General features: G+C 44.5%; 1 protein-coding gene across 2 annotated transcripts in view; it reads left to right on the forward strand.

Annotated features, from left to right (window-relative positions):
- slc16a1b (solute carrier family 16 member 1b) overlaps positions 1-24,499 on the forward strand; it is a 43,635-nt gene extending 19,136 nt beyond the window's left edge. Inside the window, exons 4-8 of one of the 2 annotated variants that reach the window (XM_048242215.1) lie at positions 7,024-7,263; positions 17,983-18,126; positions 18,288-18,559; positions 18,811-19,354; positions 21,006-24,499. In XM_048242215.1, coding sequence (XP_048098172.1) covers positions 7,047-7,263; positions 17,983-18,126; positions 18,288-18,559; positions 18,811-19,354; positions 21,006-21,283 — 1,455 coding nt within the window. In that variant the 5' untranslated portion in view covers positions 7,024-7,046 and the 3' untranslated portion in view covers positions 21,284-24,499. Of the gene's footprint in view, positions 1-7,015; positions 7,264-17,982; positions 18,127-18,287; positions 18,560-18,810; positions 19,355-21,005 lie in introns of both variants that reach the window. The other variant, XM_048242214.1, reaches the window with a different exon arrangement.
- Positions 24,500-24,603: the final 104 nt, after the last annotated feature.

Consider the following 24,603-nt stretch of genomic DNA (forward strand, 5'->3'; position numbering starts at 1 on the left):
GGACGTGGACACAGTGTTGTTTATGACTGTGTGCTGTGAGATCCTCTTGGCTCCACTGGAATCTTCCAGAATGTGCACTCCCATATCCCAGAATTCTGTGGGGTTATCTCATGTGGCATTTGAAGGGCCTTATTTCTAATTCTGTTGTATATGTCAGGTGTGTGTACGTGTGTGTGTGTTGCGTTTAGGTGTCATGGTGTTGGGTGGATTTAAAGGTCTGGATGCTCTCGTGAAGTCTGAGAACATTGGGTGAATTTAAAGGTCTGAATGCTCTGGGTTTAAACTAAAAGGTCCCACTGACACACACACACACACACACACACACACAGTTGGGGTATGCTCACCCTTTCCAAGAGAGAGGGTCTCATCTCTCCGTAGTTCTGCTCTGCACTCTCTCCATCATTCAGTTGTTCATTCTTTCCATTCACCATCTCTATCCCTCTCTTTTTCTTCATCTCCCTCTCTAGCTCTCTGTCATCCCTCTATCCCTCTCTCCATCCCTCTCTTAAACTTATCACTGAAAGGTCTTTCAGATCAGGTTCTCTCCCTAAATAACGAGGCCTTTTTGTATCATGGCAACAATGGGCCAGCCCCCTCCACACACACACACACACGCACACACACACACATGCGCACACACACACACGCACACACACACGCGCACGCACACACAAACAAGCACACACACACACACACACTCTACACCCTGATGTATGTTGCCGCTGTCTGGGGTCTGGGTGCGAGTTCTGTCTGAAGACCCCCAAACCCTACTCTACTATCCCACAAGTCATCACTCCTGTAGTGGTGCATCCTGGGAAAATACCTTACTGTACCGTCTTGGGGAGGTCAGCCTTTTTCATTTAGAGTTTATTTAGGTTGATGGATGAGTCTGGTGTGTGTGTGTGTGCCTGACATATATCATTGATTGAGGGGAACAAAGTATAGAAGTTTAGGCTGGTGCTATAGAAACAGTTAGAAACAGAAGAAACAGTTGTCTGCCTAGTGCCACTTTGGTGTGCGTGTGTGTTGTATTGTTGTTATTTTGTTATCTGTTTCTTTGAATATGGAGCCCAAATGATTGCAACCTTAGAAATGGTGTTTGACCTCTGGTGTTATAGTTCAACTTCTCTCATTAGAGAGAGAGAGAGAGAACAAAACATGATAAAGAGATAGAGACAGCAAAAGAGTGCAAACTCACACACACACACACTCACGTCTCAAAGTCTGTAGTTGCTTGTTGTGATAACAGAATGAGTTAACCAGTCACCCGAGAATGTGTACTAATGAACCATTGAAACGCACACAAACACGCACAAACTTGCTGTTTACAACTTGCTGCATTTATAGACCATATCCACCTAAAGAGTGCACTGACCATGCACACCTAACATACACAAACACACACCTAACACACACTTACCATGCACCACCCTCTCTACCTAACACACACTTACCATGCACCACCCTCTCTACCTAACACCCACTTACCATACACTTCCCTCTCGACCCTCCTCCACTTCCTCCTCCTATCACACTTTGACCTACTTTTTGTCTACACTCTCATCCTCTACTAATAGCACAGATGCAGTAGTGATTCCTAGCTAAGGTCTCCTCTATACTGCAGCTTGACTGTGATTCCTCATTCTGTAAGTCATTTTGGATAAAAGCATGTTAAAGCAACACCAAAGAACTTTCCCTCTGTCGCACGCACGCTATTTGTTTATCCAGCACCGGCTTTGTAAATAACGATGTCCACAGACAAGGTCGAATATTTGCATGCCTTATAAAAGTCACGATGTATTTGCGGCATCAGATGCAAGTCAAATTTGTAGTTTCTTATGTCTCATTCCATCGAACTACAGATCCGCTACCCGATCTGGCAAACTTACATAGTGCAGTTATAGCCGAGAGAGGGCCGCGAAGCGAATGCAGAATTGCCGTTCACCCTGTTACGAGTTGATGAACCACTGAAACGATTTGGGAAACATTATTTTAAGGTACAAAAAACTCTTTGGTGTTGCTTTAAGTGAGTACGCTAAATTAAAATGTTAATGTTACACACACTCACACACACACTTTCGGGGCTCTATCTTGCACTTTAAGCGCCAAATGGCGCTTTGTGGGCGGATCTTGGTAGCTGTTTCTATTTTACCGGTATGGATAATGACTATTAGCCCGGCCCCAAATCTAAAATGGGGTGGTCTGTAGTAGCTACATTATTCATGGGTGTGGTTTGGGCGTAACGTGCAATAAACCAATAAGAGCGTCCTCTCAGAGCGTCATCTCACATTCCCTATTAAGCTATTATGATGGTGGATTTGCCAGGTGCAGCCAGGAACGGTTCACAGCTATAGTCAGTTGGGAACAGTTTGCTATGATTTTTCCTCTTGACAAAATGTAATACAGAAATGTCACTTTCCGATGTTTTGGGATCACTCCCACTGAATCACGAGGTTATGAATGCATGGTGATATTTTTGCAATGTAATCTAACATTACCTCACTATAGACAATGCAGATCTGTCATATAAGTTCTCCTCTCGAGGTTAAACAGCAGGGGGGGCTGGCTGCAAGCGCTCCGTCTGACCTGTTTTATTCTGATTTTTAATATTTTACTATTTTATTCCTGATTATTTTTTCTTCAGTTATTGTAGATTTGTTAATTTAGCTGTACAGTTATAGATAGCCTTTTTTATTTAAACTGTTTATTTTGTTTTTCCACACTTTTATTGCGTTTTTATGAAGTCTGCCTCTAGTCCCAGTTCTACCTGCTGTTTTTTTTCGCCTGGTGATCAGCATTTTTTATTTAATTTTTTTTTCCCACTGCCGATTGCCATCAGCAAGGCCTTCACTGCTATTGGACTTGCTGTCTGCTTGTGTGGTGGAAGCTGTGCTGGATTCGAGCTTGCTAGTGTCTCTCTCCTTTTCTATCCTGAATACGCTGGGTTCATATAGTCGGTTGACTGTCCAGCTGCTGGTTTAGTCGGTTGACTGACCAGCTGGAGATTGAGGCTTCGTGCTAGCTAGGTGATTAAATTGCACACTTTGGACTGGCTGATGCATCAAGCCGTGTCGGAGTTTGTGTTTTGGCTATGGGGGGCTTTCAGTACACACCCCTTGAACTTCGACAGTTCACCTCCACCGACACCATCAACATCGAGGTGCTCCACCTTTGCCGGGCAGCGGGGATCCTCCGGCGGAAACGCTACTTGCACAGAGGCGCACGTCGCTCTATCATCCGTGTGACAGAAGAAAGCATCCCTCCATCATCTCCATGGGATTTCTTGCCTAATCAACACGGTTTTCCAGAGCAGTCCGCTCCCGCAATCAACTCGCTCCCAACAGTGTCAGTGGAGAATCTACAGCGACCAACAACGCAGCGAGAATCTGTCTCTCACATCTTGGACAACTTCGATGGAGCTGCTGAGAATGTCACATCACCATGTCAGACTGTACAGGTCTGTAACAAGACTTTCATTTTAAACGACCGCTTCACGTCTCATCACCTGGACTTTTTGTTTATAACGGAGTCTTGCCTCAGCGGTAATGACGTCATTCCACTTGGTGAACTCTGCCCTCCTCACTGCAGCTTCATGAATTCCCCTAGGGCTACTGGTCGTGGAGGTGGTCTGGTCACTGTTTATAATAACAACTTTAAATGTAGAATTGTACAAATTGATATGTTCTCCACTTTTGAGGTACAGCTTGTAAAGATAAATGCCACCCTCCTCTGTGCATTAGTTTACCGACCACCAAAAATTAAGCTTAATTGTAATTTCATTCAAGAATTTGCTGATCTACTATCTTTTATGGCCTCTCGCTCTGACAATTTCATGATTTTAGGGGATTTTAACATTCACATCTGTTGCCCATCAAAACCTTTGGTTAAGGACTTTTTATGCCTTGTGGACTCTTTCAATCTTGTGCAATCTGTTATGGCCCCGACACATCAGAAAGGCCACACATTAGACCTAGTATTGTCTTATGGTTTCAATGTTTCCAACTTAGAAATTATGGATGTTGGGGTCTCTGATCATTTTTTGATTTTATTTGAATCTATTTTATTTTGTCCCCCTGTATCTCCCCCTAAGTCCTATTCCTTTGCCCGTTCTATTAATTTCACCACAGCCACAACATTCTTTAATACTTTCATCCTCTCTCACTCACCTACTATCTCTGTTGCTATTTCCACCTGCTCTGACATTGAAAAATTAGTCACTCTCTTTAACGATCCTGTCTTGAGACCTTAGACTGTGTTGCCCCAAAAAAACAAAAGCGTGTCAAAACTATCACCACTCCATGGTTAAATGCCACGACCAGTTCTGTCAGAAAATCTTGCAGGAAAGCAGAAGCAAAATGGAAAAAAGAGAAGCTTCAGGTCTTCTATGACCTTTTCAGAGATTCTCTAAAGACCTACAAAACTCTGTTAAGGCAGCAAAGGTTGAGTATTATGCTCATTATCAACAATAATGCTCATAGGCCAAAAGTTTTATTTAATACCGTTAAATCCTGTCTCAAGGCATCTACTCTTGCCCTTCAACAGAAATCCGTGAGAAGTTCCTCAACTTCTTCATCGATAAAAATTGACAAAATAAAATCTCAAATCTCACCTCCAGATTCGGATCCCTCAGTGATAGAACTTTCACCTAGCTGCCTCCAACAGTTTCAGGCTATATCTTCCTCCCAGCTTTCTGAGGTTGTCTCCCATATGAAATCTACATCCTGCCACTTATGTTTTACCTGCATACCTTTTAAAGAAGTTTTTACCATCATTTGCCCTCTTGTATTGGCCATAATTAATCACTCACTAACCAATGGAGTGGTCCCCTCAGGTTTTAAACGTGCAATTGTGCAACCTTTACTTAAGAAACCTAACCTTGAGCCCAGTCACCTGAAGAATTATAGGCCTATTTCTAAATTACCTTTTCTGTCAAAGATACTAGAAAAGGTTGTCCTCTCTCAGGTTTCTTCTTATCGGAGTGAGTTCAATATATGTGATCAATTCCAATCAGGTTTTAGATCTCTGCACAGCACTGAATCGGCCTTGCTTAAAGTCCAAAACGACATTCTCTTAGCAGTTGATTCTGGATCTTGCGCCCTCTTGGTGCTTCTCTATCTGAGTGCAGCATTTGACACCATTGACCATAACATCCTATTAAAACGCTTGGAGGATGAAGTTGGTCTCCAGGGTTCTGTTCTGCAATGGTTCTCTTCTTATCTTAGTGATAGATCATTTTCAGTTAGTTTAGGCCATTTCTCCTCTTCCTCTGCCCTTATAAAGTGTGGTGTTCCTCAGGGTTCCATTTTGGGCCCTCTTTTATTCTCTCTTTATATGCTACCCCTTGGCTCAATTTTTATAACATTCAGTATCACTGCTATGCAGATGACACTCAGTTTTACCTGCCTGTTAACACTAATGGCATTTGTTCTTTGGAGAATATTTTTAACTGTCTCAGTGACATCAAATGCTGGATGGCAAGAAATTTTCTTCAACTGAACGAAAGTAAAACTGATAATTATTTTTGGCCCTCCAAGTGATGTTTCTATCTTGAAAAATGCACTAGGACCTCTCTCTGCAAACTGCCACAGTGAAGTAAAGAATCTTGGGGTTTTCTTTGACTCCTCTTTAAATTAATTAATAAATAGTGTGGTCAAAGGCAGCTTTTTCCAGTTAAGAACCATTGCAAAACTGAAGCCCTTTTTGTCCTTCTCCGATCTTGAAACTCTTATACATGCTTTCATAACATCTAGACTAGATTATTGTAATTCATTATATGCAGGCCTGACCCACTCCACTCTCAACAGACTTCAGCTAGTTCAAAATGTAGCAGCTAGATTATTAAGTGGCTCTAAGAAACGTGAGCATATAACTCCTGTGTTGGCTAAGCTGCACTGGTTACCTGTGGAGCACAGAGTTAAGTTTAAAATTTTACTTTTTGTCTTCAAAGCCCTCAGTGGTTTGGCACCTAGTTACCTAGGTGACCTACTAATTCCTTACAGCACTCCAAGATCAATTAGGTCTTCATCTCAGAATCCCCAAAACACGCCTTAAGACTAAGGGTGATAGAGCCTTCTCTGTTGTTGCCCCCCAACTCTGGAATAGTGTACCTGTACATATTAAGTCCTCTCCAACCATTGACTGCTTTAAGTCTAACTTAAAGACTTTCATTTTCTCCCAAGCTTTTAATCTACCTTAATACCCCCCCCACACACACACACACACACTCTCTTCTTTATTTTATTTTTGACCAATTGTTTATTATTTCAATTATTTATTTATTTCCCCCCGACGTTATATTGTTGTTGTACCATTGTCATTGTTTTATGTTTGTTTGTAAGCACTTTGGTTCAACTCAGTTGTTTTTAAATGTGCTATAGAAATAAAGTTGACTTGACTTGACTTCCTCTCCCGTGCTGTGGCCATGCATGCGCCCTTAAAATATCATCTGAATTTGCTCCACTGACTTTAGACCAGGAGGTTCCTGGTCTTTGGCAGAATTGTTTTCTGAAACTGCAAAATATCAACAGGGACCGTTTGCGCCGGACCACGCCCCCTCTTTTCGCTGAAACGCCCCCGTGGGCGCACATGTAGCTGTGGAGGGAAAATTCCAATATGTGCCGACTGCAAAATAGGAAAGACAAAAGCACGAGTATACAAAGTCAATTACGCTGGTGTGCAAGATAGAGCCCTCACACACACTCACTCACACACTTACTCTCACACTCACTCACACTCACACACACTGTCTGTGTGGGGCTGCATGGCGCTGGAGGCAGAGTAGCTGGGTTAAAAGTGTGTGTTTCACTGTTTTACTGTAGACCAGAGGCCTGTCCGTCTACAGCACACAGCATAAGTGTGTGTGTGTGTGTGTGTGTAAACCAAACACACACGCACACACACACATACGTATATACACACACTGAGGCTGAGGCCATCCACTGGCTTGCCTAATGTTTTCCTAATGGTCACTAATGGTCATCTCTCCCCCTCTCTCCTGCCCCTCCCTCTCCTCCAGTCCTCCAGGTGTGTGTGTGTGAGATTGAGCGATGGCTCCAGCGACGGGTGGTCCGGTGGGCTACACGCCCCCTGAGGGGGGGTGGGGCTGGATGGTGGTGGTGGGTGCCTTCATCTCCATCGGCTTCTCCTACGCCTTCGCCAAGTCCATCACCGTCTTCTTCAAGGAGATCGAGATCATCTTCGACGCCACCAGCTCACAGGTGTCCTGGATCTCCTCCATCACACTGGCCGTCATGTACGGCGGAGGTGAGTGTGTGTGTGTGTGTGAGAGAGACAGTGAGAGAGATCGAGAGTGTGTGAGAGTGAAAGCAAGAGAGAGCATGTGTGTGTGTGCCTGTATGTTTGTGTGTGCGCCTGTGTGTGTGTTCTGTGGGTCATGACTTGCATGCTGGGTGCAGCTGGTGTTTTTCATGAAACAGCACTACTGTGTACACACACACACACACACACACACACACACACACACACACACACACACACACACACAGAGGAACAGGAACCCTGCACAGTCCGTTTCAACAAATAAACCTTGCAGAGTCCTCCTTAGTAAGCAAACAGGATGACATGAGGTTATGGATTCCCCTAGTGTATGTGTGGTGTGTGTGTCTGTCTGTCTGTCTGTAGCCCCTTTCAGATATGGGTGGTGGGGGGGGTGGGTGGTGTGCGTGCGTGTACAATATAGGTTCAATTAATAAAGGGCTTTAAGTATTCCGGCGTGTCGCAGCTGTGAGGAAGATTTCCTCAGGAGAAAAAGTCGGGAAATAATTTTAGATGATGGTCATCATTTCCGTTGTCCGCTCTGAGCTCACGGAGCATACAGCGCTTCTGTCACTCGCCTGATAATCATTAAAGGTGTCGTGAAATTACGGAGCGTTAGAAAATGGGGAAAAAAATAAATCGTGATCCAGGTACACATGGTTGGCTACTAGTTAATGTGCTGTCAACAACAGAGTTGGCAGACTGAGCTCAATGCCTGTGCGCGTCTGCGAGCGAATCCACAACCTACAGAACTGCGGAAGTGGATTCCAATGACTGCCTTTAAACTAGAGACTTGGTAATCCCCCGTGAGGACTCTGTTGAGTCAGAATTGAATATAACGTCATTATTATTCTTGCCATCATTAGCCTAATTGATGCATAATTTAGCCAAGGCCCACGCCAAAGTAGCCTGTGTCTACCAGTGCAGTAGTAGTTCTCAAAGGAATGGCTGAAAGCTGCTAGGGATTTTTTTTCTCATGCAAGCAATATCTAACCCGGGTCATTTAGTACTTTAGCACTAGGGGGCTGGTAGTCTAAGACCCGGGGGATTTAGTACTAGGGTTGTGTGTGTGTGTGTGTGTGTGTGTACTAGGGGGCTGGTAGTCAGGTGATTTCGAGGTCAAATCATTTGTGTTCACACATACAGCCCACCTGTGTGGTCTCCGGTTTATGTTCAGAGTCCAGTGTATATCTGACAGGTGTGTGTGTGTGTGTTTGTCTGTGTGTGTTTATGCATCAGTTTGACACTTGCTGATGTAGACTATTGATTGACAGAAATTGTCTCTGCTTGTGCGATCTCAGTTTTATTAGTTGGTGTAGTAGTATATTTAAGCGTGTGTGTGTGTGAACATGTGTTATTAGTTAGTGTAGTAGTGTAATTTAGTGCATGCCTTTATCACACACAGACAAACACGAAAATATGTGTGTCTGTGTGTAACTCTGTGGTTGTGCTTTGTGGTAGATTTGGTTGGGGAGAAAGAAAGTGGAGAGAGAGAGAGAGAGAGAAGCTGGTCAGTCAGAGAGAGAGAGAGAAAGAGAAACACACTGCCAAGGAGAGAGAGAGACTGCCGAGAGAGAGGCACAGGCAGACATAGAAACCATGAGATGAAAGGCTATCTACAATGTAATGAAGGAGTAGTAGAAGATGAGTTACACTTCCTCACAAAGTGTAAAAATTACACCCTGGTTAGGAGAAGATTCTTTGACCACATTGACAAGATTGCTCCCCAATTCCCCATGTTACCCAATGAAGACAAGCTCCCGTATTTGTACACAAATGGGCACAATTGTGCGACAATAGCAATAGAATTCCTGACAAAGTGTCTAAGATTGAGGAAGTGAGTTATTTTCCTTCCTACATTTCACTGTATTATTTTGCCTAATTAGTATACATTTGTATTATTTTTTTACCATTATTTTTATTTTTAATATTTAAATCAGAGAAGGAGGGGGGCAATGATGGGGAAAGAGCAAAAGAGAGAGTGAGGCAGGGTTGGGGGAGGGGGAGACTGACTTGGAGAGAAATTATGGCATTTATTCCTTTTTCTGCATTAATGTAATATCAGGACATAAATATCATGCAGGAGAGAGGAAGTGAGAGATAGAGATGGGGGAGGAGAGGAAGAGAGAGAGAAATAGAGATGGGGGGAGGAAGAGAAAGATAGGGCCAGGCCACACACTGAAGCGCTCGTTAGCGGAGTGTAGGCTGCAGTAGTTAGCCTCCACTAGAATCAGTGGGACTGGCTACGCTAGAAATGTCAGTGGTGCTCACATGCGGAAAAAATTAGACAAGTGTTCTAAAACTATTTTTACGCTCCGCGAACAGAACCCTTTGGTTGCCCGGCAGCAAGAGTCCAGGGGCGGGGGGGGTGATCCCTCTTTTCTCCTTTTCTTCTGCCCTCTCTGTCATTTTCTCTCTCTCTCTCTCTCTCTCTCTTTGTCTCTGTCTATCCTGCTGACTGGAATAGTAAATGTGGCTGCACATTTGGAGTGTGTGTGTGTGTGTGTAGGCTTGAGAGTGCTGTGTATATTGGAGTGTGTGTGTGTGTGTGTAGGCTTGAGAGTGCTGTGTATATTGGAGGTGTGTGTGTGTGTGTGTGTAGGCTTGAGAGTGCTGTGTATATTGGAGTGTGTGTGTGTGTGTGTGTGTGTGTGTAGGCTTGAGAGTGCTGTGTATATTGGAGTGTGTGTGTGTGTAGGCTTGAGAGTGCTGTGTATTTTGGAGTGTGTGTGTGTGTGTGTAGGCTTGAGAGTGCTGTGTATATTGGAGTGTGTGTGTTTAGGCTTGAGAGTGCTGTGTATATTGGAAAAATGAGATCAGTCTTCTAAAGCCATCTTTACTCTCGCTCTGCCAACGGAACGCTTCAGTGACGTGCCTGGTGTAGCCCTCCCGTGTGTGTGTGTGTGTGTGTGTGTGTGCCTGGTGTAGCCCTCCTGTGTGTGTGTGTGTGTGTGTGTGTGTGTGTGTGTGTGTGTGTGTGTGCCTGATGCAGCCCTCCCGTAAGACCTCACACCTGACTAAGAAAGGAAGGAGGTGGGAGAAGAGGGTGTGTGTGTGTGTGTGTGTGTGTGTGTGTGTGTGTGTGTGTGTGTGTGTGTAATTTGCTGGCCTATGGACTTTGTTCCGGATCCTTCTCCCAGGTCTCCTTCAGATAAGCCCCGCCCTGTTCGTAAACAAACTGTGGAAGTGTGTTTGATATTAAATTTTACTCATTCCACAGTGTGGTCATCACTCATTATACACACACACACACACACACACACACACACACACACACACACACACACACACACACAGATGCACTCACTCACTCACTCATGCACATATAACATTTAATCACGTTTGACAAGTATTACATTATCCCAGTATGTCTACATCACTCATTACAGAGAGGATATTCTGAAATGATTCTCTCATTTACACACACACACACACACACACACACACACACACACAGACTTGTGTCAGACTTGTATCTTGGTGTGTAAAGAAAGGAAAGGACATGCTGGACTGATTAAGTTGATTGTGAGATGTGTGTGTGCCTTTGATCTTTTAGATTCATCTTTCAGAAATACATTTCTAAAACAGATAGTTCAATTATGATTGGCTTAATCGCATTCCATGCCGTTGTAAAACCCACCACAACTCTTCATGTACTGGAGCCCACGACCCCTTAGGGCTTATTGGTTCAGCGTGCGTGCGTGCGTGTGGTGTGTGGCACTTGTGGAAGGAAGCCGTAAACAGGTAGATAGATACCAGAGGATGGGTACAGAGACGCACAGTGGCCCGGCTTCTCTTGAGTGACTTTCATACACACACACACACACACACACACACACACACACACACATGCGCTCACCTCATGACCAGGGTCACTGGAATAAGCCGCTACAGTGGGTCCCAGTTAAGAATTGACACTTCATTCACCATCAAGGTGATTCACGCAGCTGGGTGAAATGTAAGTACAACTGCAGCCGCTGGGGGCAGCATAGTCCTGTGGCATTCCACGGTCGAACCGGACAGAGCATTGACAGCAAAGGGCTGTGATTGGCGAAGTTTTTCAGTGCGCGTTTCTCTGTTTTAGCAGCCCCTGCAACATGCTAGTCCACTGTAGCCTATAAGCTTTGTACATAATGTTAAACATAGTTTTGGATTCAGTGGCAAGATGTCTTGATTGTACAGTGCCTGTCTCAAAGTAATGTTTTAAAATGAGAGCTTAGGCCGGCTGGCAGTCATGAGAAGTTAAGCTTGCTAAAAGAACATAAATATGCTGCCCAGAAACCCTCGAATAGTTATGATTTGTTTTACTACACTAACGAGGGTTAAATATAGCCTTTGCCTACAGCATCTTCTTAACAGTAATGTCAACAAAATGACAGCATTCATATGACAAAGGAAAACGAATTGGTCACTCAAGACTGTGCCACAGCAACCAGTGTAGGCTACAGTCCTACCCAATTGGCCTACTCGAAGCAGATAGCGTTTTCTGACGGATCGAGTGGGTTAATGTTACAGTATTTCCAGAACAGGTCTGCAACTTGCAGGCAGTTCTGAGTTCGAATCTAGGCAGGAGCAGAGCCATATAAAGGCCTAGGCCTATTGTTATCATTTTTGCAAGGTGTTATGGCAATACTTGTTTATAAGACGTTTGGTGATTAGTTGATCGCTGTTTTGGGACCCGTTAAATGTTCTTTATAATGAGCGATACGAGGGAGTAAAAAGCGACTGTTACGCTATTGTTACAACTGTAGGCTACAATGATTGCAATACAAAAAATCTGGCGTGTTAGTTTAGTTAGTTTTGTGATGTTTTGCACTTTTGCCTCATGTGTTTTCAGGTTTGAGGGCTTTTGGCAAGATTGACCTTGGTTAGACTCTGCATAGGCTATGTTATTTCTTCATTATGGAAAATAAAGTCAATTTTCGACACCGCGTCTGTTATTAGTTCAATAACAAATGTTCCTTGTTAAAACATGTGACTAGTGAAACTCAAATGATTTTAGAAATATTTAGCCAAAGGCAAAAGTGTTAGAGAAGGAGGCCGGTTACAGCACAGATGTCTTCTTAATTTTCTTTATTCTTTAGTAAAAGGTGCAGAACATTATTAAACTCATAAATAAAAAATTAAGAAGACATCTGAGCTGCACCACATCTCTGAAATATCTGTCCTGGCCTGGTTGCACCCGGTTGTCGCTAAACGACAGAAGCTGAGAACCCTCCTTTGTCTACCAAAAGGTGTTACTTTGTGCCCGCCACTGCTTGTGAAAGAAGGGGTGGGGGAGGGGGCTGCGTGAAAAGCTTAATGTCCCAAGGCAACAAGTCATAATGGTAGGCTACAGGAAGTGGGGGAGGGGTATGGGATGACCAGAGCCCGTCTTCGATGTGCTATTCAGAAAGCATCTTCTTTTGTCTTTCCAGGCGCACACAGCTCGTTACCATATAGCCTATCGAGTGCCTTAACATATATGCTCTGCTTTTGGGTTTGGCCTCACAGCGAACTCTCAACCCTCTTGTTGCTTGCAGTTTGTTAAATAAAGCGATGCAGATTACATTATTTATTTCTGATTAATTGCGTCTTTTGATGTATTTTGCAACATCTGCTTGTTAGGCTGGGCTACTGTCAATGTCCTGTACAGGTAAATGTTCAACAATTGCTGGTGTAGGCCTACAGGCTATAATCAATTAGGGACTGTTCATTATTTATTTAAGGGGCTACCAGAGGAGTTTTGGAAGCGTTAGTCAAAAAAGACGTGACCCTCCCTCGCCAACAAGAAACCCCCCAAAGTGATTAAGAAAAAACGCGCATGACCCTCCCCAGTCCCAACAATTTATTGATGCCTTCTGTAGGCTATTGGGTCAATTTGGTAGCTTGCATGCTACGACACCTTCCTTGAAATGCCTTGAAAAGGCTGTCGTTTGCAGAATTTCACAAATAATCACCGGGGACCCGAAACAAACCTGTCAACTTTTCCGGGTTTATCGCGTTTTTAACTTTTTTCCTCGCTGTTTTGGGAGGAGCTGCAGGGCCGTCGCAAGGGGATCGCGAGGCCCTGTCAGCGAACTTGACAGATGGTGCGAGGCCCTGTGCGAACTTGACAGATGCATGAACTTACTGCATGAAATCATCACGATAAGCTTACTTTACACATAGCCAAGGCTACCGTCGGTGCATTTTAGTCTAATAAGCTACACCAGCTTGTCTTTAAGAGGGGAAATTGTATAGCCTATAACATTAGCTGAGTCACATATTTGGCCATATGGTGTTTATCATAGGCTACATCAAACGAAACCAAATAGTGTAACAAAGGCTTAACACTTTAACAGGGGAAATTAATTGGGCATGAATCATTGTGCTGAACGGTATTTGTCAATGAGCAGAAACACACACGACATTCAAACTGTTGATAAGATGTGCACTATGGAAACTGGTCTGTAGGCTAACATTGGACAAATAAATGACACTGACTCGCCATATCCTGACTCTGAAAAACATTGTCTTGCTTTGCCGCAAAACTCAGCAATGAAATCATAGGGTTTGCAGGTAGCATAACGCCTTTTTCAATTCATAGAACGGAGAGCCCAGTCTCCTGTGACATTGAGGTGCGCAAATAGTTTTAATAGCTTGTTCAACTTCTCAAAAGCTTCACCCCGATGCCAGTCACTGATCGCAATTTCAAATTTCGTGGAAGCCGCTCAATCTTTTAAGTGCAGTAGGCCCCTATCTGCCCCCTTTGGAATTAGATCTCAAGCCTATTATAAGGGTCCAGTGCGTTATGTCCTGGGATTCGGACGTGCTCAAAAAGAAAAGAAAAAACACTTTTTTATAGACGGTTATGAGGAGCAATATGAGTCTAAACTCCGTGTCATTCAGACTCAACCCTCTTGTTGCTTTGATATCTTTTTCGTTGTCGTTTGAACGTCGGCAAGCAGGCATGTTGCGGTTGCAATTTTAAGTGAAATTTCTAGGCCTACAACATGCAACATGTTTGTTAGGCTGGGCTACTGTCTTGTACAGGTAAATGTTCAACAATTGCTGGTGTGCAGGCTATAATCAATTAGCTAAATCATTTGTCCAGCTCTTTAAAAAAAAAATCCTGCTACATTCAAACGTAAAAGGTGCTTTGATATCTTTTTCGTTTGAACGTCAGCAAGCAGGCATGCTGCGGTTGCAATGAATGAGGATAATTGGTTTTATCTGCGGATTTATTTTTTGCATTATTTTGAATATGACTCGGTCCAGTCTCAACAGCACGTCTAGTTTTTCCCCACGCATCTAAGTTCTAACACACATCCCCTCTCTCTGCGCACAGGGCTTTCTTAAAGGAGCTGCACCATTTTACAACAATTGCATCTACATTTTCACATTAGAATGTTTTGTCTGTTTAAGTGTAAGCTTAAACTACCGTGATCAATTTTAGTTCCCGTGCCCCCGCTGAAAGTCTCATGCGCTTATCGCTACACTATCAAATCTATAAGTAAATCGCGGACAAATAGGGTATAAGATATATAAACTCACGCTATTGTATTATCATATATGTTTGGTAATGGCTCACTGCGTCATGGAAGCAGTCAAGTCGCATCAAAAATAGTAGTGGCAGAACAGAACTCCCAAGTGACACCTTGTGGTTGTTTGTGTCAACTGCAGTTTGTGCCATTTCTGCTGAGAAAATGGGGTGCGTGATTCATGAAGGAACCCGTCCAAACTTAACTGGGACCCACCGTACACACACACACACACACACACACACACACACACAGACACAGACATAGACATTCAAATTCTGGGACATCAGTGGGATTCTGGTTTAATGTCAAAGAGGTCAACACACCACAGGCACATATCCACATAAGCGCGCACACACACACACGCATGCACATACTGATGTGTATGGGGCATGCTTCTGCAGAGTTATTTTATAAATATTTACAGTTCTCTCTGCAGAAGGGCCAAGACCGCACTGATGAACCCGAACACACACACACATAGTCCAGCATGTTCACCCCTAGATTCTCTCTCTCTCTCTCTCTCTCTCTCTCTCTCTCTCTCTCTCTGAATTCAATTCAAGTGAACTTTATCAGTATGATTTTTGTATTGCCAAAGCAGAACATTTAAACATATGTTTATATAGAGAATGATTGGAATACATTACATTGCGAATAGATATGCATCCAGGAATAACAAACACCTGGTGTATGTATGTGTGTGTGTGTGTGTGTGCATCTGTTTTGTGTGTGTTTGTGTGTGCACGTATGGGGTTTGTCTATGTCTGTGTGCCTGTGCATGTATATGTATGTGTGGTGTGTTCCTGTAATGCTGTGGATTGGTGCCTATGTGTATCTGGTGTGTGTGTGTGTGTGTGTGTGTAAGTGCACCTCAGTCTCAATCTCAGCTGTTGTGCAGTGACCACATGTTCTTTGCTGTCTTGCAACCATGACTTTCCTAGTCTGCCTTTTCTATGGCTAGACTGTGGTCAGTGTATCTCTCTCTCTCTCTCTCTCTCTCTCTCTCTCTCTCTCTCTCTCTCTCTCTCTCTCTCTCTCTCTCTCTCTCTCTCTCTCTCTCTCTCTCTCTCTCTCTCTCTCTCTCTCTCTCTCTCTCTCTCTCTCTCTTTCTTTCTCTGCTTTATGTAATGTGTGTGTGTGTGTGCATGTGTGTGTGTGTGTGTGTGTATTTGTGTGTGTGTGTGCGCATACTCACAGGCGTCTTTGTCCTCTTTTGGGAAAGAGTGTAACTCTGTCCTCACCCAGACAAAGAGGGTGTCAGGATTCATTTGCATCTACGGTATGTGGTGTGTGTTTGACTGAGTGAGTGAGTGTATGTTTGCGGAAGAGAGAATGAGAGTGAGTTAGGTTGTGTGTGTGTACCTGCAAACTAGTCACCATTCGGCGAAAATCGCCGTTTTTGAATCAAAATATGTCATTCGTGTGAATCGTGTAGATCCAAAGTTTTTTCCATAATCTGGAGTGAGACTATCGTCGATTTCATGCGAGTTCTACTCGCAAATTCACGTTCCCGCAGCTGGCTGTTTTGAATTGCTTTGCAAAACAAAACGACTGCACTAGAGCGATTGTGAATTTAGCTCGGCTTAATAGTTTAATATTGTCTTGGAAATTTATTGCTTGTTCATGAGTTATTTCATTTAGCATTATATTTCCCATGTGTCTCTGATGGTTAGACATGACGTTCTCAGGGAGCGCAGACCTTTCCAAGGCCAAATGTAGTTATTTGCAACAAATCTGGTGTGTCAAAAAAAATCTAAAAAGTGGACCTAGCAAAACTATGTTGACTTGCTCAGTGATAGGTGTTTAATTTGTTTGTTTTCTGTGTAGCATATAGATCATAATTCTTGATAATTAGCGCGCAACAAGGGAGACCTAGGCTTCTAGAGTAGACTGACATAACGCACCTATTGCTGAGACCCGCCCCTTTAGTTAGAATGTGATCATTGCAGCCTCAGTAGACACGAGAGCAAGGTGGTGTGTAAGGCTTCAGGAATCAGAAACAGCCAGACACACATTCCCTCTCTCTCTTACACACACACACACACACACACACACACACACACACACACATACACACACACACACACACACACACACCTTAAAGTGGTAACATTGAATGATGCTGTTTAAAACAAGCCCGCATTTACAGAAGCTCTAGTGTAATCAGAGGGTCTAAACGCGCCCCAGCCTTCTCTCATTATTCACTCAAAATGGCACTCTCTCACTCACACACACACACAAATGCACGCATGCGCACATACGCACGCACGCACGCACAACTCTACCTACCGGGCATTCACCTCACATGGATACACTGGTCCTGCTGTCTGTGTGTGTGTGTGTGCGCGCGCATGCATGTGTGTATGGAAACCACTGTTTTATCATTAGCACTAACAGAATGTAGAGTAGTCCAGTCAAACTACTCCCCTCTCTTCCCATATACGCACACATTATCTCTCTCTCACTCATACACATACATACACACACACACACACACACACACAGTACAGATAAGAAGTAGCAGCCAAATAAAGTTACACAAGAAGGGATCTCATGCCGGTCCAGACACTCTCAAATGCTTTTCACACCCTGACTCACACACTCACACTCTCACTCACTCACTCACTCACTCACTCACTCACCAGGAAGCTAATATTCTAAAATAAAGTGTAATGTTATAGTTATCAATTTGTCTTTCACAAACTTGAAGCTCTATAAGTATACTGACAAACATATACGCACTCACAGTGTCTGTGTGCTCATTTTACTTGCTGTGTGTGTGTGTGTGTGTGTGTGTTTTTTTTTTTTTTTGTTTGTGTGTGTGCACAACTGTAGGCATTTATGTGCAAGTGTGTATGATCTTTTGTGAGTGTGCACAACTGTGTGTGTGTGTGTTTCCTGTTAAGTCATCAGTCAGGTGTGCTCACCCTTAGGTCAGGTTGCCATCTGGTGGTCGAATGACCAAACAGCAGGCCAGATGGTGCTACAGTTAGACTCAGAGATCAAATATAGTATGTAATCAAAGTACCACTGTAATTAAAAAGTTAAAGTAGTTATCAAAATAATGTTTTATCTTACATGTTCATATGTTCATACATTTCATGTTTCAGTAACTGAAGTTTAGCCAATCAGTCTCCATCCTGGTGAGTAGTGTCCGTAGCTGATTGGCTGTTCACCGGCCCTGCCCTGTGTCTGTCTGTCCCAGGACCAATCAGCAGCATCTTGGTGAATAAGTATGGCAGTCGGCCCGTCATGATGTGTGGGGGGCTTCTGTCCGGCTGTGGTCTAGTGGCAGCCTCCTTCTGCAACAGCGTGGAGGGACTCTACTTCTGTGTGGGCGTTATTGGAGGTCAGTGTGTGTATGTGTGTGTGTCGGTGTGAATGTGTGGAAGGCCTGTGCGTGTGTGTGTGGTGTCTATCTTTCTGTTTTGGGGTGTCTGTGAATGTGTGGCGGTTTGAGACTTTAGCAGGAAGTAGTGGTCTGATGTCACTTCCTGTGTGTGTGCGTAGGCCTGGGCCTGTCATTCAACCTGAACCCCGCCCTGACAATGATCGGTAAATACTTCTACAAGCGCCGGCCCATCGCCAACGGGATCGCCATGGCGGGCAGCCCGGTGTTCCTGTCTACTCTGTCGCCGCTCAACACCTGGCTGTACGACCAGTTCGGCTGGCGGGGCAGCTTCCTCATCCTAGGCGGCCTGCTGCTCAACTGCTGTGTGGCCGGAGCACTCATGCGGCCCCTCGGACCCAAGGCTCCGCCACCCAAGATAGAGGACCCCAAGGTGTGTGTGTATTGGGTGTGGGGGATCCATATCAGACATAACTCTGTGTGTGTGTGTAGGGGAAATGTCCAGAACAGACCTAGCCCTGTGTTTGTGTGTGTGTGTGTGTGTGGGTGGGGGTTTGGGATTAAAGCAGTTGCTTCTCTCTCATTCACTCACACACACACACACACACACACACACACACACGTGTTGGGTCCACAGCCAGAGGACTGCATACTCACAGCCTTGTGTGTGTGTGTGATCCCCAGGTGGAGCTGGAGTCCAGCGCGGTAGCAAAGCCCGCCCAGAAGCGATCGGCCATTGAGGTCATCAACAGCTTCATTGACCTGACGCTGTTTAAACACCGCGGCTTCCTGCTCTACCTGCTGGGCAATGTGGTCATGTTCTTCGGCCTCTTCTCGCCCCTCATCTTCCTCAGCAACTACGCCAAGGACGAGGGCATCTCCAAGGAGAAGGCCGCCTTCCTGCTGTCCATCCTGGCCTTCACCGACATGTTTGCCCGGCCCTCCATGGGCCTGGTGGCCAACACGCGCTGGGTGCGTCCACGTATCCAGTACTTCTTCGCCGCCTCGGTGCTGTACAACGGCATCTGCCACCTGCTGGCGCCGCTGTCGGTGGACTACCTGGGCTTCGCGCTCTACGCCGTCTTCTTCGGGATCGCGTTCGGCTGGCTCAGCTCCGTGCTGTTCGAGACGCTCATGGACCTGGTCGGGGCGCAGAGGTTCTCCAGCGCCGTCGGACTCGTCACCATCGTGGAGTGCGGCCCCGTGCTGTTGGGACCACCGCTGCTGGGTGAGCAGGAGTGTGTGTGTGTGTGTGTGTGTGTGTGTGTGTGTGTGTGGGTACAACCCCAAAACAGAAAAAGTTGGGACGTTGTGTAAAATGTGAATAAAAACAGAATGGGATAATCTACAAATCTCTTAAAATCATATTTAGTTGCAAAAAGGACACAGACAATATATAAAATGTTGAAAATGACAAATTTGACTATTTCATGGAAAATATATGTTAATTTCGAATTTGATACCAAAAAAAGTTGGGATGGGGTAACAAAATGCTGGAAAAGTTAAAGAAAACAAAAGGAAGAATATTTCACAACTAATCAGGGTAAGTGGCAACACGATTGGGTATGAAAAAGAGCATCCCAGAGAGGCAGGGTCTCTTAGTAGTAAAGATGTAGGGGTATTCATCACTCTGTGTAAACTTGTGCGCACAAATGATGAAACAATGTCATTTTAATGCTTCTTTAATGCTTCATAAAATTGTGACGTATTTGGGGAGTTAATCATCTACAGGACATAATATTATTAAAACATTCAGAGAATCCAGAGAAATATTTGCAAACAAGGGAAAGAGCTGAAAAACAAAGTGGATGTCCGTGGTCTTTTGGACCTCATATGTCACTGCATCAATACCAGACCTGTTTCAAGACCTGTCATTGTATGGCACTGCAGACAAAATTGTAACAGCTAAAATTGTATTGAGACATGATACAGAAAATACCACCCTCTTATCTGGGCCTGAGCCTGTTTAAAATGGACTGAAGTCACGTGGAAAAAGGTCCTGTGGTTGGACCAATCAAAGTTTGCCATTTTTTTGGAAATCATGGACTCATCTGGGCTAAAGAGGAGAGGGCCTATCTAAGTATCCAATCTATCCAACTTGTTTTAGCGCTCAGTTCGAAACCCAACATCTATGACTGTTTGGAGGTGCATTAATGCCTACTGCATGGGGATCTTGCACATTTGGCAAAGCACAATCAATTCTGAATCATGTATACAGATTTTGAGCAACATATACTGCCATCCAGGCAATGTCTTTTCCGGGGACGACCTTGAATATTTTAGGAAAACAATGGCAAAAGGAATTCTGCACATATTTAAACAGTATTTGTCCATGGAGCACACATGGGCAACATACGGCCCGCGCTCGTTGGCGATACAAAGTGTTCATTTCAAAACGTTACTGACAGATTACAATCGGATAACCCTGTCATTGTAACCAAAATCTGTCTGAGTTTATTTGCAAAGCTTATGTTAGCAAACTAGTATGATGCTACCACAGGTTGCTTGAAGCAGCCGGCTCAACACACAGGGCGAGTTGACCAATCACAGTTGTGTATAAAGTTAAAGCAAAAACATAGCCTACATTTTCAAAATAGTTTTCTTTGTGCGTGTTGATTAACTAATGACAGCCTACTATTGTCTGCTCCACATTTTCATAGTCTAATTCTGGTGTGTGTGTGTGTTGTGAGAGAGCCTTAGGAGCTCCTGGGGTGCTATTGAGTAACTGATGCTGATATGTATACGTTTGTCGATATACTTAAATAACATGTACTTCAAGTTTGTGAAAAACAACCTATAACATTATATACTATATTGTATGACATTTCCTGACCTTTTCTTGTGTGTGTGTGTGTGTGTGTGTGTGTCTCCCCCTGCAGGCAAGCTGAAGGACGTCTACCATAACTACAGGTACACGTACATGGCGTGCGGTGTGATCCTGGTGGTGGCGAGCGTCTTCCTGTTCGTGGGGATGGGCATCAACTACACGCTGCTGGAGCGCGAGAAGCGCGCGGAGGAGCGCAACAGCGCGGCCGACGCCCTCGAACAGGAGGCCAACGACCACAACGCCAGCCGCGAGAAGGAGGGGGAGGAGCCTAACGCAGCCATGCCCCTCAACCCCCCCGAGGACGAGCAGCTGAAGGAGGACTCCGTCTAGGCCACGCGACGCATGCGCTGGTGAACTCTGACCTCTCACCTCTGACCTCCCGGCCCGCGCAGCGCAGGTGTGTCACCGTCCACACGAGTACTGGAAGATAACGGTCAAACGGACGACAGCAACGAGCAAACAAACAAACGAAATACGGACAAAGCAAATGTGATTTTACTGTAGTAGGTGCTGGCACGAGTGCAAAGCAACACACACACACACACACACACACACACACACACACACACACACACACACACACACACACACATACAAACTGACGAACAAATACACTCCTTGACATGCTAGTGAACAAACATTGACAAAGAAGAAAGATGAGATTGGTGAGCTGGATATGTGGAAGCATTTCACACACACACACAAACTACACATTTACATCACACACACGCACACACTACAAGTTTTAAGAAGGTTTAGTCATGACTGGAACGTTTCTCCCTGTAAATACCAAGTTCCCTCACCAGCTTCAAAACAAAACTTCCTAGACAGACCAGGCAGTAGGATTCTATCGGTTTGGACCACCTGACAGTCTGTGTGTGTGTGTGTGTGTGTGTGTGTATTGTAGAGGAATGATCGATTGTCTCAGTTGTCCCTCTGTTCTTTTTTGGATTTGTGATTCTGATTTGAATCTCATCCCATGGCAACAGGAAGTAGATGAGCACTCACACCCCTGTTCCCATGGGAACGTGAAACAGAACACTCCAGACTGCCCCTGAACTTGAGATTAGATTCTTCAAGTCAAGTCAGATTTATTTGTATAGCGCATAGATTCTTAACCTCCTCAACATGGTCTCTCTGTTCAGAGATGTGATCCATCTCAAGTCTGCCAGCAGGGGGCAGAGAGGAGGTGACAGAGGGGCTAGTAGTGACCTTAGAATCCCCACAACTAGCCCTAAATGGCCCTCAAACTAGCCCTCCCAGATGTAGTATGTAGTCATTTGGTACACACACACACACACACACACACACACTGGTCCCACATTTGACTGCTTTTCTATCCCAGTGTAAACAGACATGTGGTCTGCCACTGTTGATGATGATGATGATGATGATGATGACACACTGCGCTGTTAACCCTCACAGTCTGATGTGAGCGCCGCAGACCTGACGTCTTTAGGGATGTCAGTGTACCAGAGTAGCATAGACTCCGGCTCAGCCCCGCGATAGTTGATCTCTACACACTCCTCTGAGTCCTGTAGACTCTACACCCTTTAAACGCAATGTGTCCACTAACCTCACTACACAGGCCATGTAGAAATCTCACTTTTTAACTCCATATTCCATTTTACGCTAGAACGCTGATACGTGATCAAATATATGTGTATGCATATAGATGTGTGTGTTTGAGTAACAGAAACATTTCAGATGAGTGTGTGAATGTGCATATGTGTTTATGACCTAAAATAAGTATTTCAGATGTGTGTGTGTGTGTGTGAGAGAGAGAGTGCAACAGAAGCATTTCATTAACTTCTCCATCTTGCTATGTACTGTACGTTTAGATTGTAGTGTGTGAGTGAAATCACATTTTAGTGTGTGTGTTTCGTGATTTTAGCCATTTTGAATTGTTCTTCATAACTGTGCCTTAGATGGCCTAGTGCCTTTGTCCACACAGTGCCTTGGAATGGACGTTAACCTCAGCCTTTACGGCTCATCAGCTGCATCAACGTCGGCCATTTTGGCTCGGCTAATGCAGTTTCCACATGGGCTTCCCTGAGCACAACCTTAAGTGGGGGCGACCGCACCACTTTTACACTCAGTTCTAACTGCTGGTGTTTGAGCTCACAGACTTTCTATATGAACACCAGCTGCACTAAACTAGAGAAACTCCACCTGTCAACTAAACTAGAGAAACTCCACACCATCTCTACTAAACTAGAGAAACTCCACACCATCTCTACTGAACTGGAGACTAGACTCCACCTCTCTGCTAAACTAGACACCACCTCTGCTAAACTAGACACCACCTCTGCTAAACTAGATACCACCTCTCTGCTAAACTCCGCTGTCAAATGGACATGCTTTCAGGCTTTATGGGTTGTCAGGATAGCGGCCATTCCATGCTGTGTGATGTCTTTGAACTTCATGTCACCTCTGTGTGTCTGTGTGTGTAATGACGTATAGTATTACCTTTTGACAAGAGGACTTGGTAATACTCTTTAAAATCGAAAGCCTGCTTAGTATTTCAACAGTATGTTGTATTAAGACAGTCTGTGTGTGTGTGTGTGGGCGTGTGTAATAGCAGTGTATAATCACTCTATTGTATTTGATGCCAATTGATCAGGTTGCAGGAATGAGGTAACTGAGGCAATGGCAATGATGACATCACTCTGGCAGAATTGCCGCAGAAGCCGTGAAGTGTGTGTGTGTGTGTGTGTGTGTTAGTTCTTCCACTCAGTTGATATGAAGTGTGTTTGGACAAGAGTGAGTGTGTGTGCAAACAAATACCTAGTGTGTTTGTAGTGAGTAGCTGAGCTTTGTTGCTAGCATGTAACTGCAACTGGACTTGGCCAAATGTGCGAGTTGGTAAAACAGTCATTTCAGTCGTTTCATCATTCTGTTTCAGTCTGATGCGTCGCGTGTGTGTGTGTGTGTGTGTGTGTGTGTGTGTGTGTGTGTGTGTGTGTGTGTGTCCTGTGGTTCCCACTACACCAAGCACACAGGGAGAAGTGAACATTTCAAACATATCTCTATGCACTACTGATACAGAGATCCTTGAACGAACACACTCCAATGATCAGTTTGGGTTTGATTCTGACACACACACACACACACACACACACACACACACACACACACACACACACACTCCTCTGCCCAGTTTGGGTTTGATTCTGGTACCACTCTGGTCTCAGTTCATCATGCGTCTGGTCCACAGCCGACTGTCCTCTGGATGTGTGTGTGTGTGTGTGTGTGAGAGAGAGGGGTGTGTGTGTGAGAGAGGGGGGTGGGCCGACGTCTCGGTGAGTTCACACATCTATTCAAAGCACCTTTTCATTCCGCTGTTGTCATGGATACGGTTGCTGTGTCACAGGGCCTTCAGCAGGTCACTGTATCACTTACAGATAACGTAGAGTCAACCACCTAGACTAGACTAGACTAGTCAACTGAATGTCACGGGGGGAATTCTGAAGATAATATTAAGTGTGTGTCTGATGCCATGTTGTTTTTCTGTATGAGTGAATAAATCATTTGTAAAAACAAAAATGTGTGAAATAGTTTTTGCTTTTCTTATCTTTCAAATTCCTCAGAAAATACTGTTTTGGTTCCTGGTCTCTGTTTTATCTGGCAAGATTGTCATGCACATTCCT

The sequence above is a fragment of the Alosa alosa genome, chromosome 4, assembly GCF_017589495.1.
Source record: "Alosa alosa isolate M-15738 ecotype Scorff River chromosome 4, AALO_Geno_1.1, whole genome shotgun sequence".
In the NCBI taxonomy this organism is placed as follows: Eukaryota; Metazoa; Chordata; class Actinopteri; order Clupeiformes; family Clupeidae; genus Alosa; species Alosa alosa.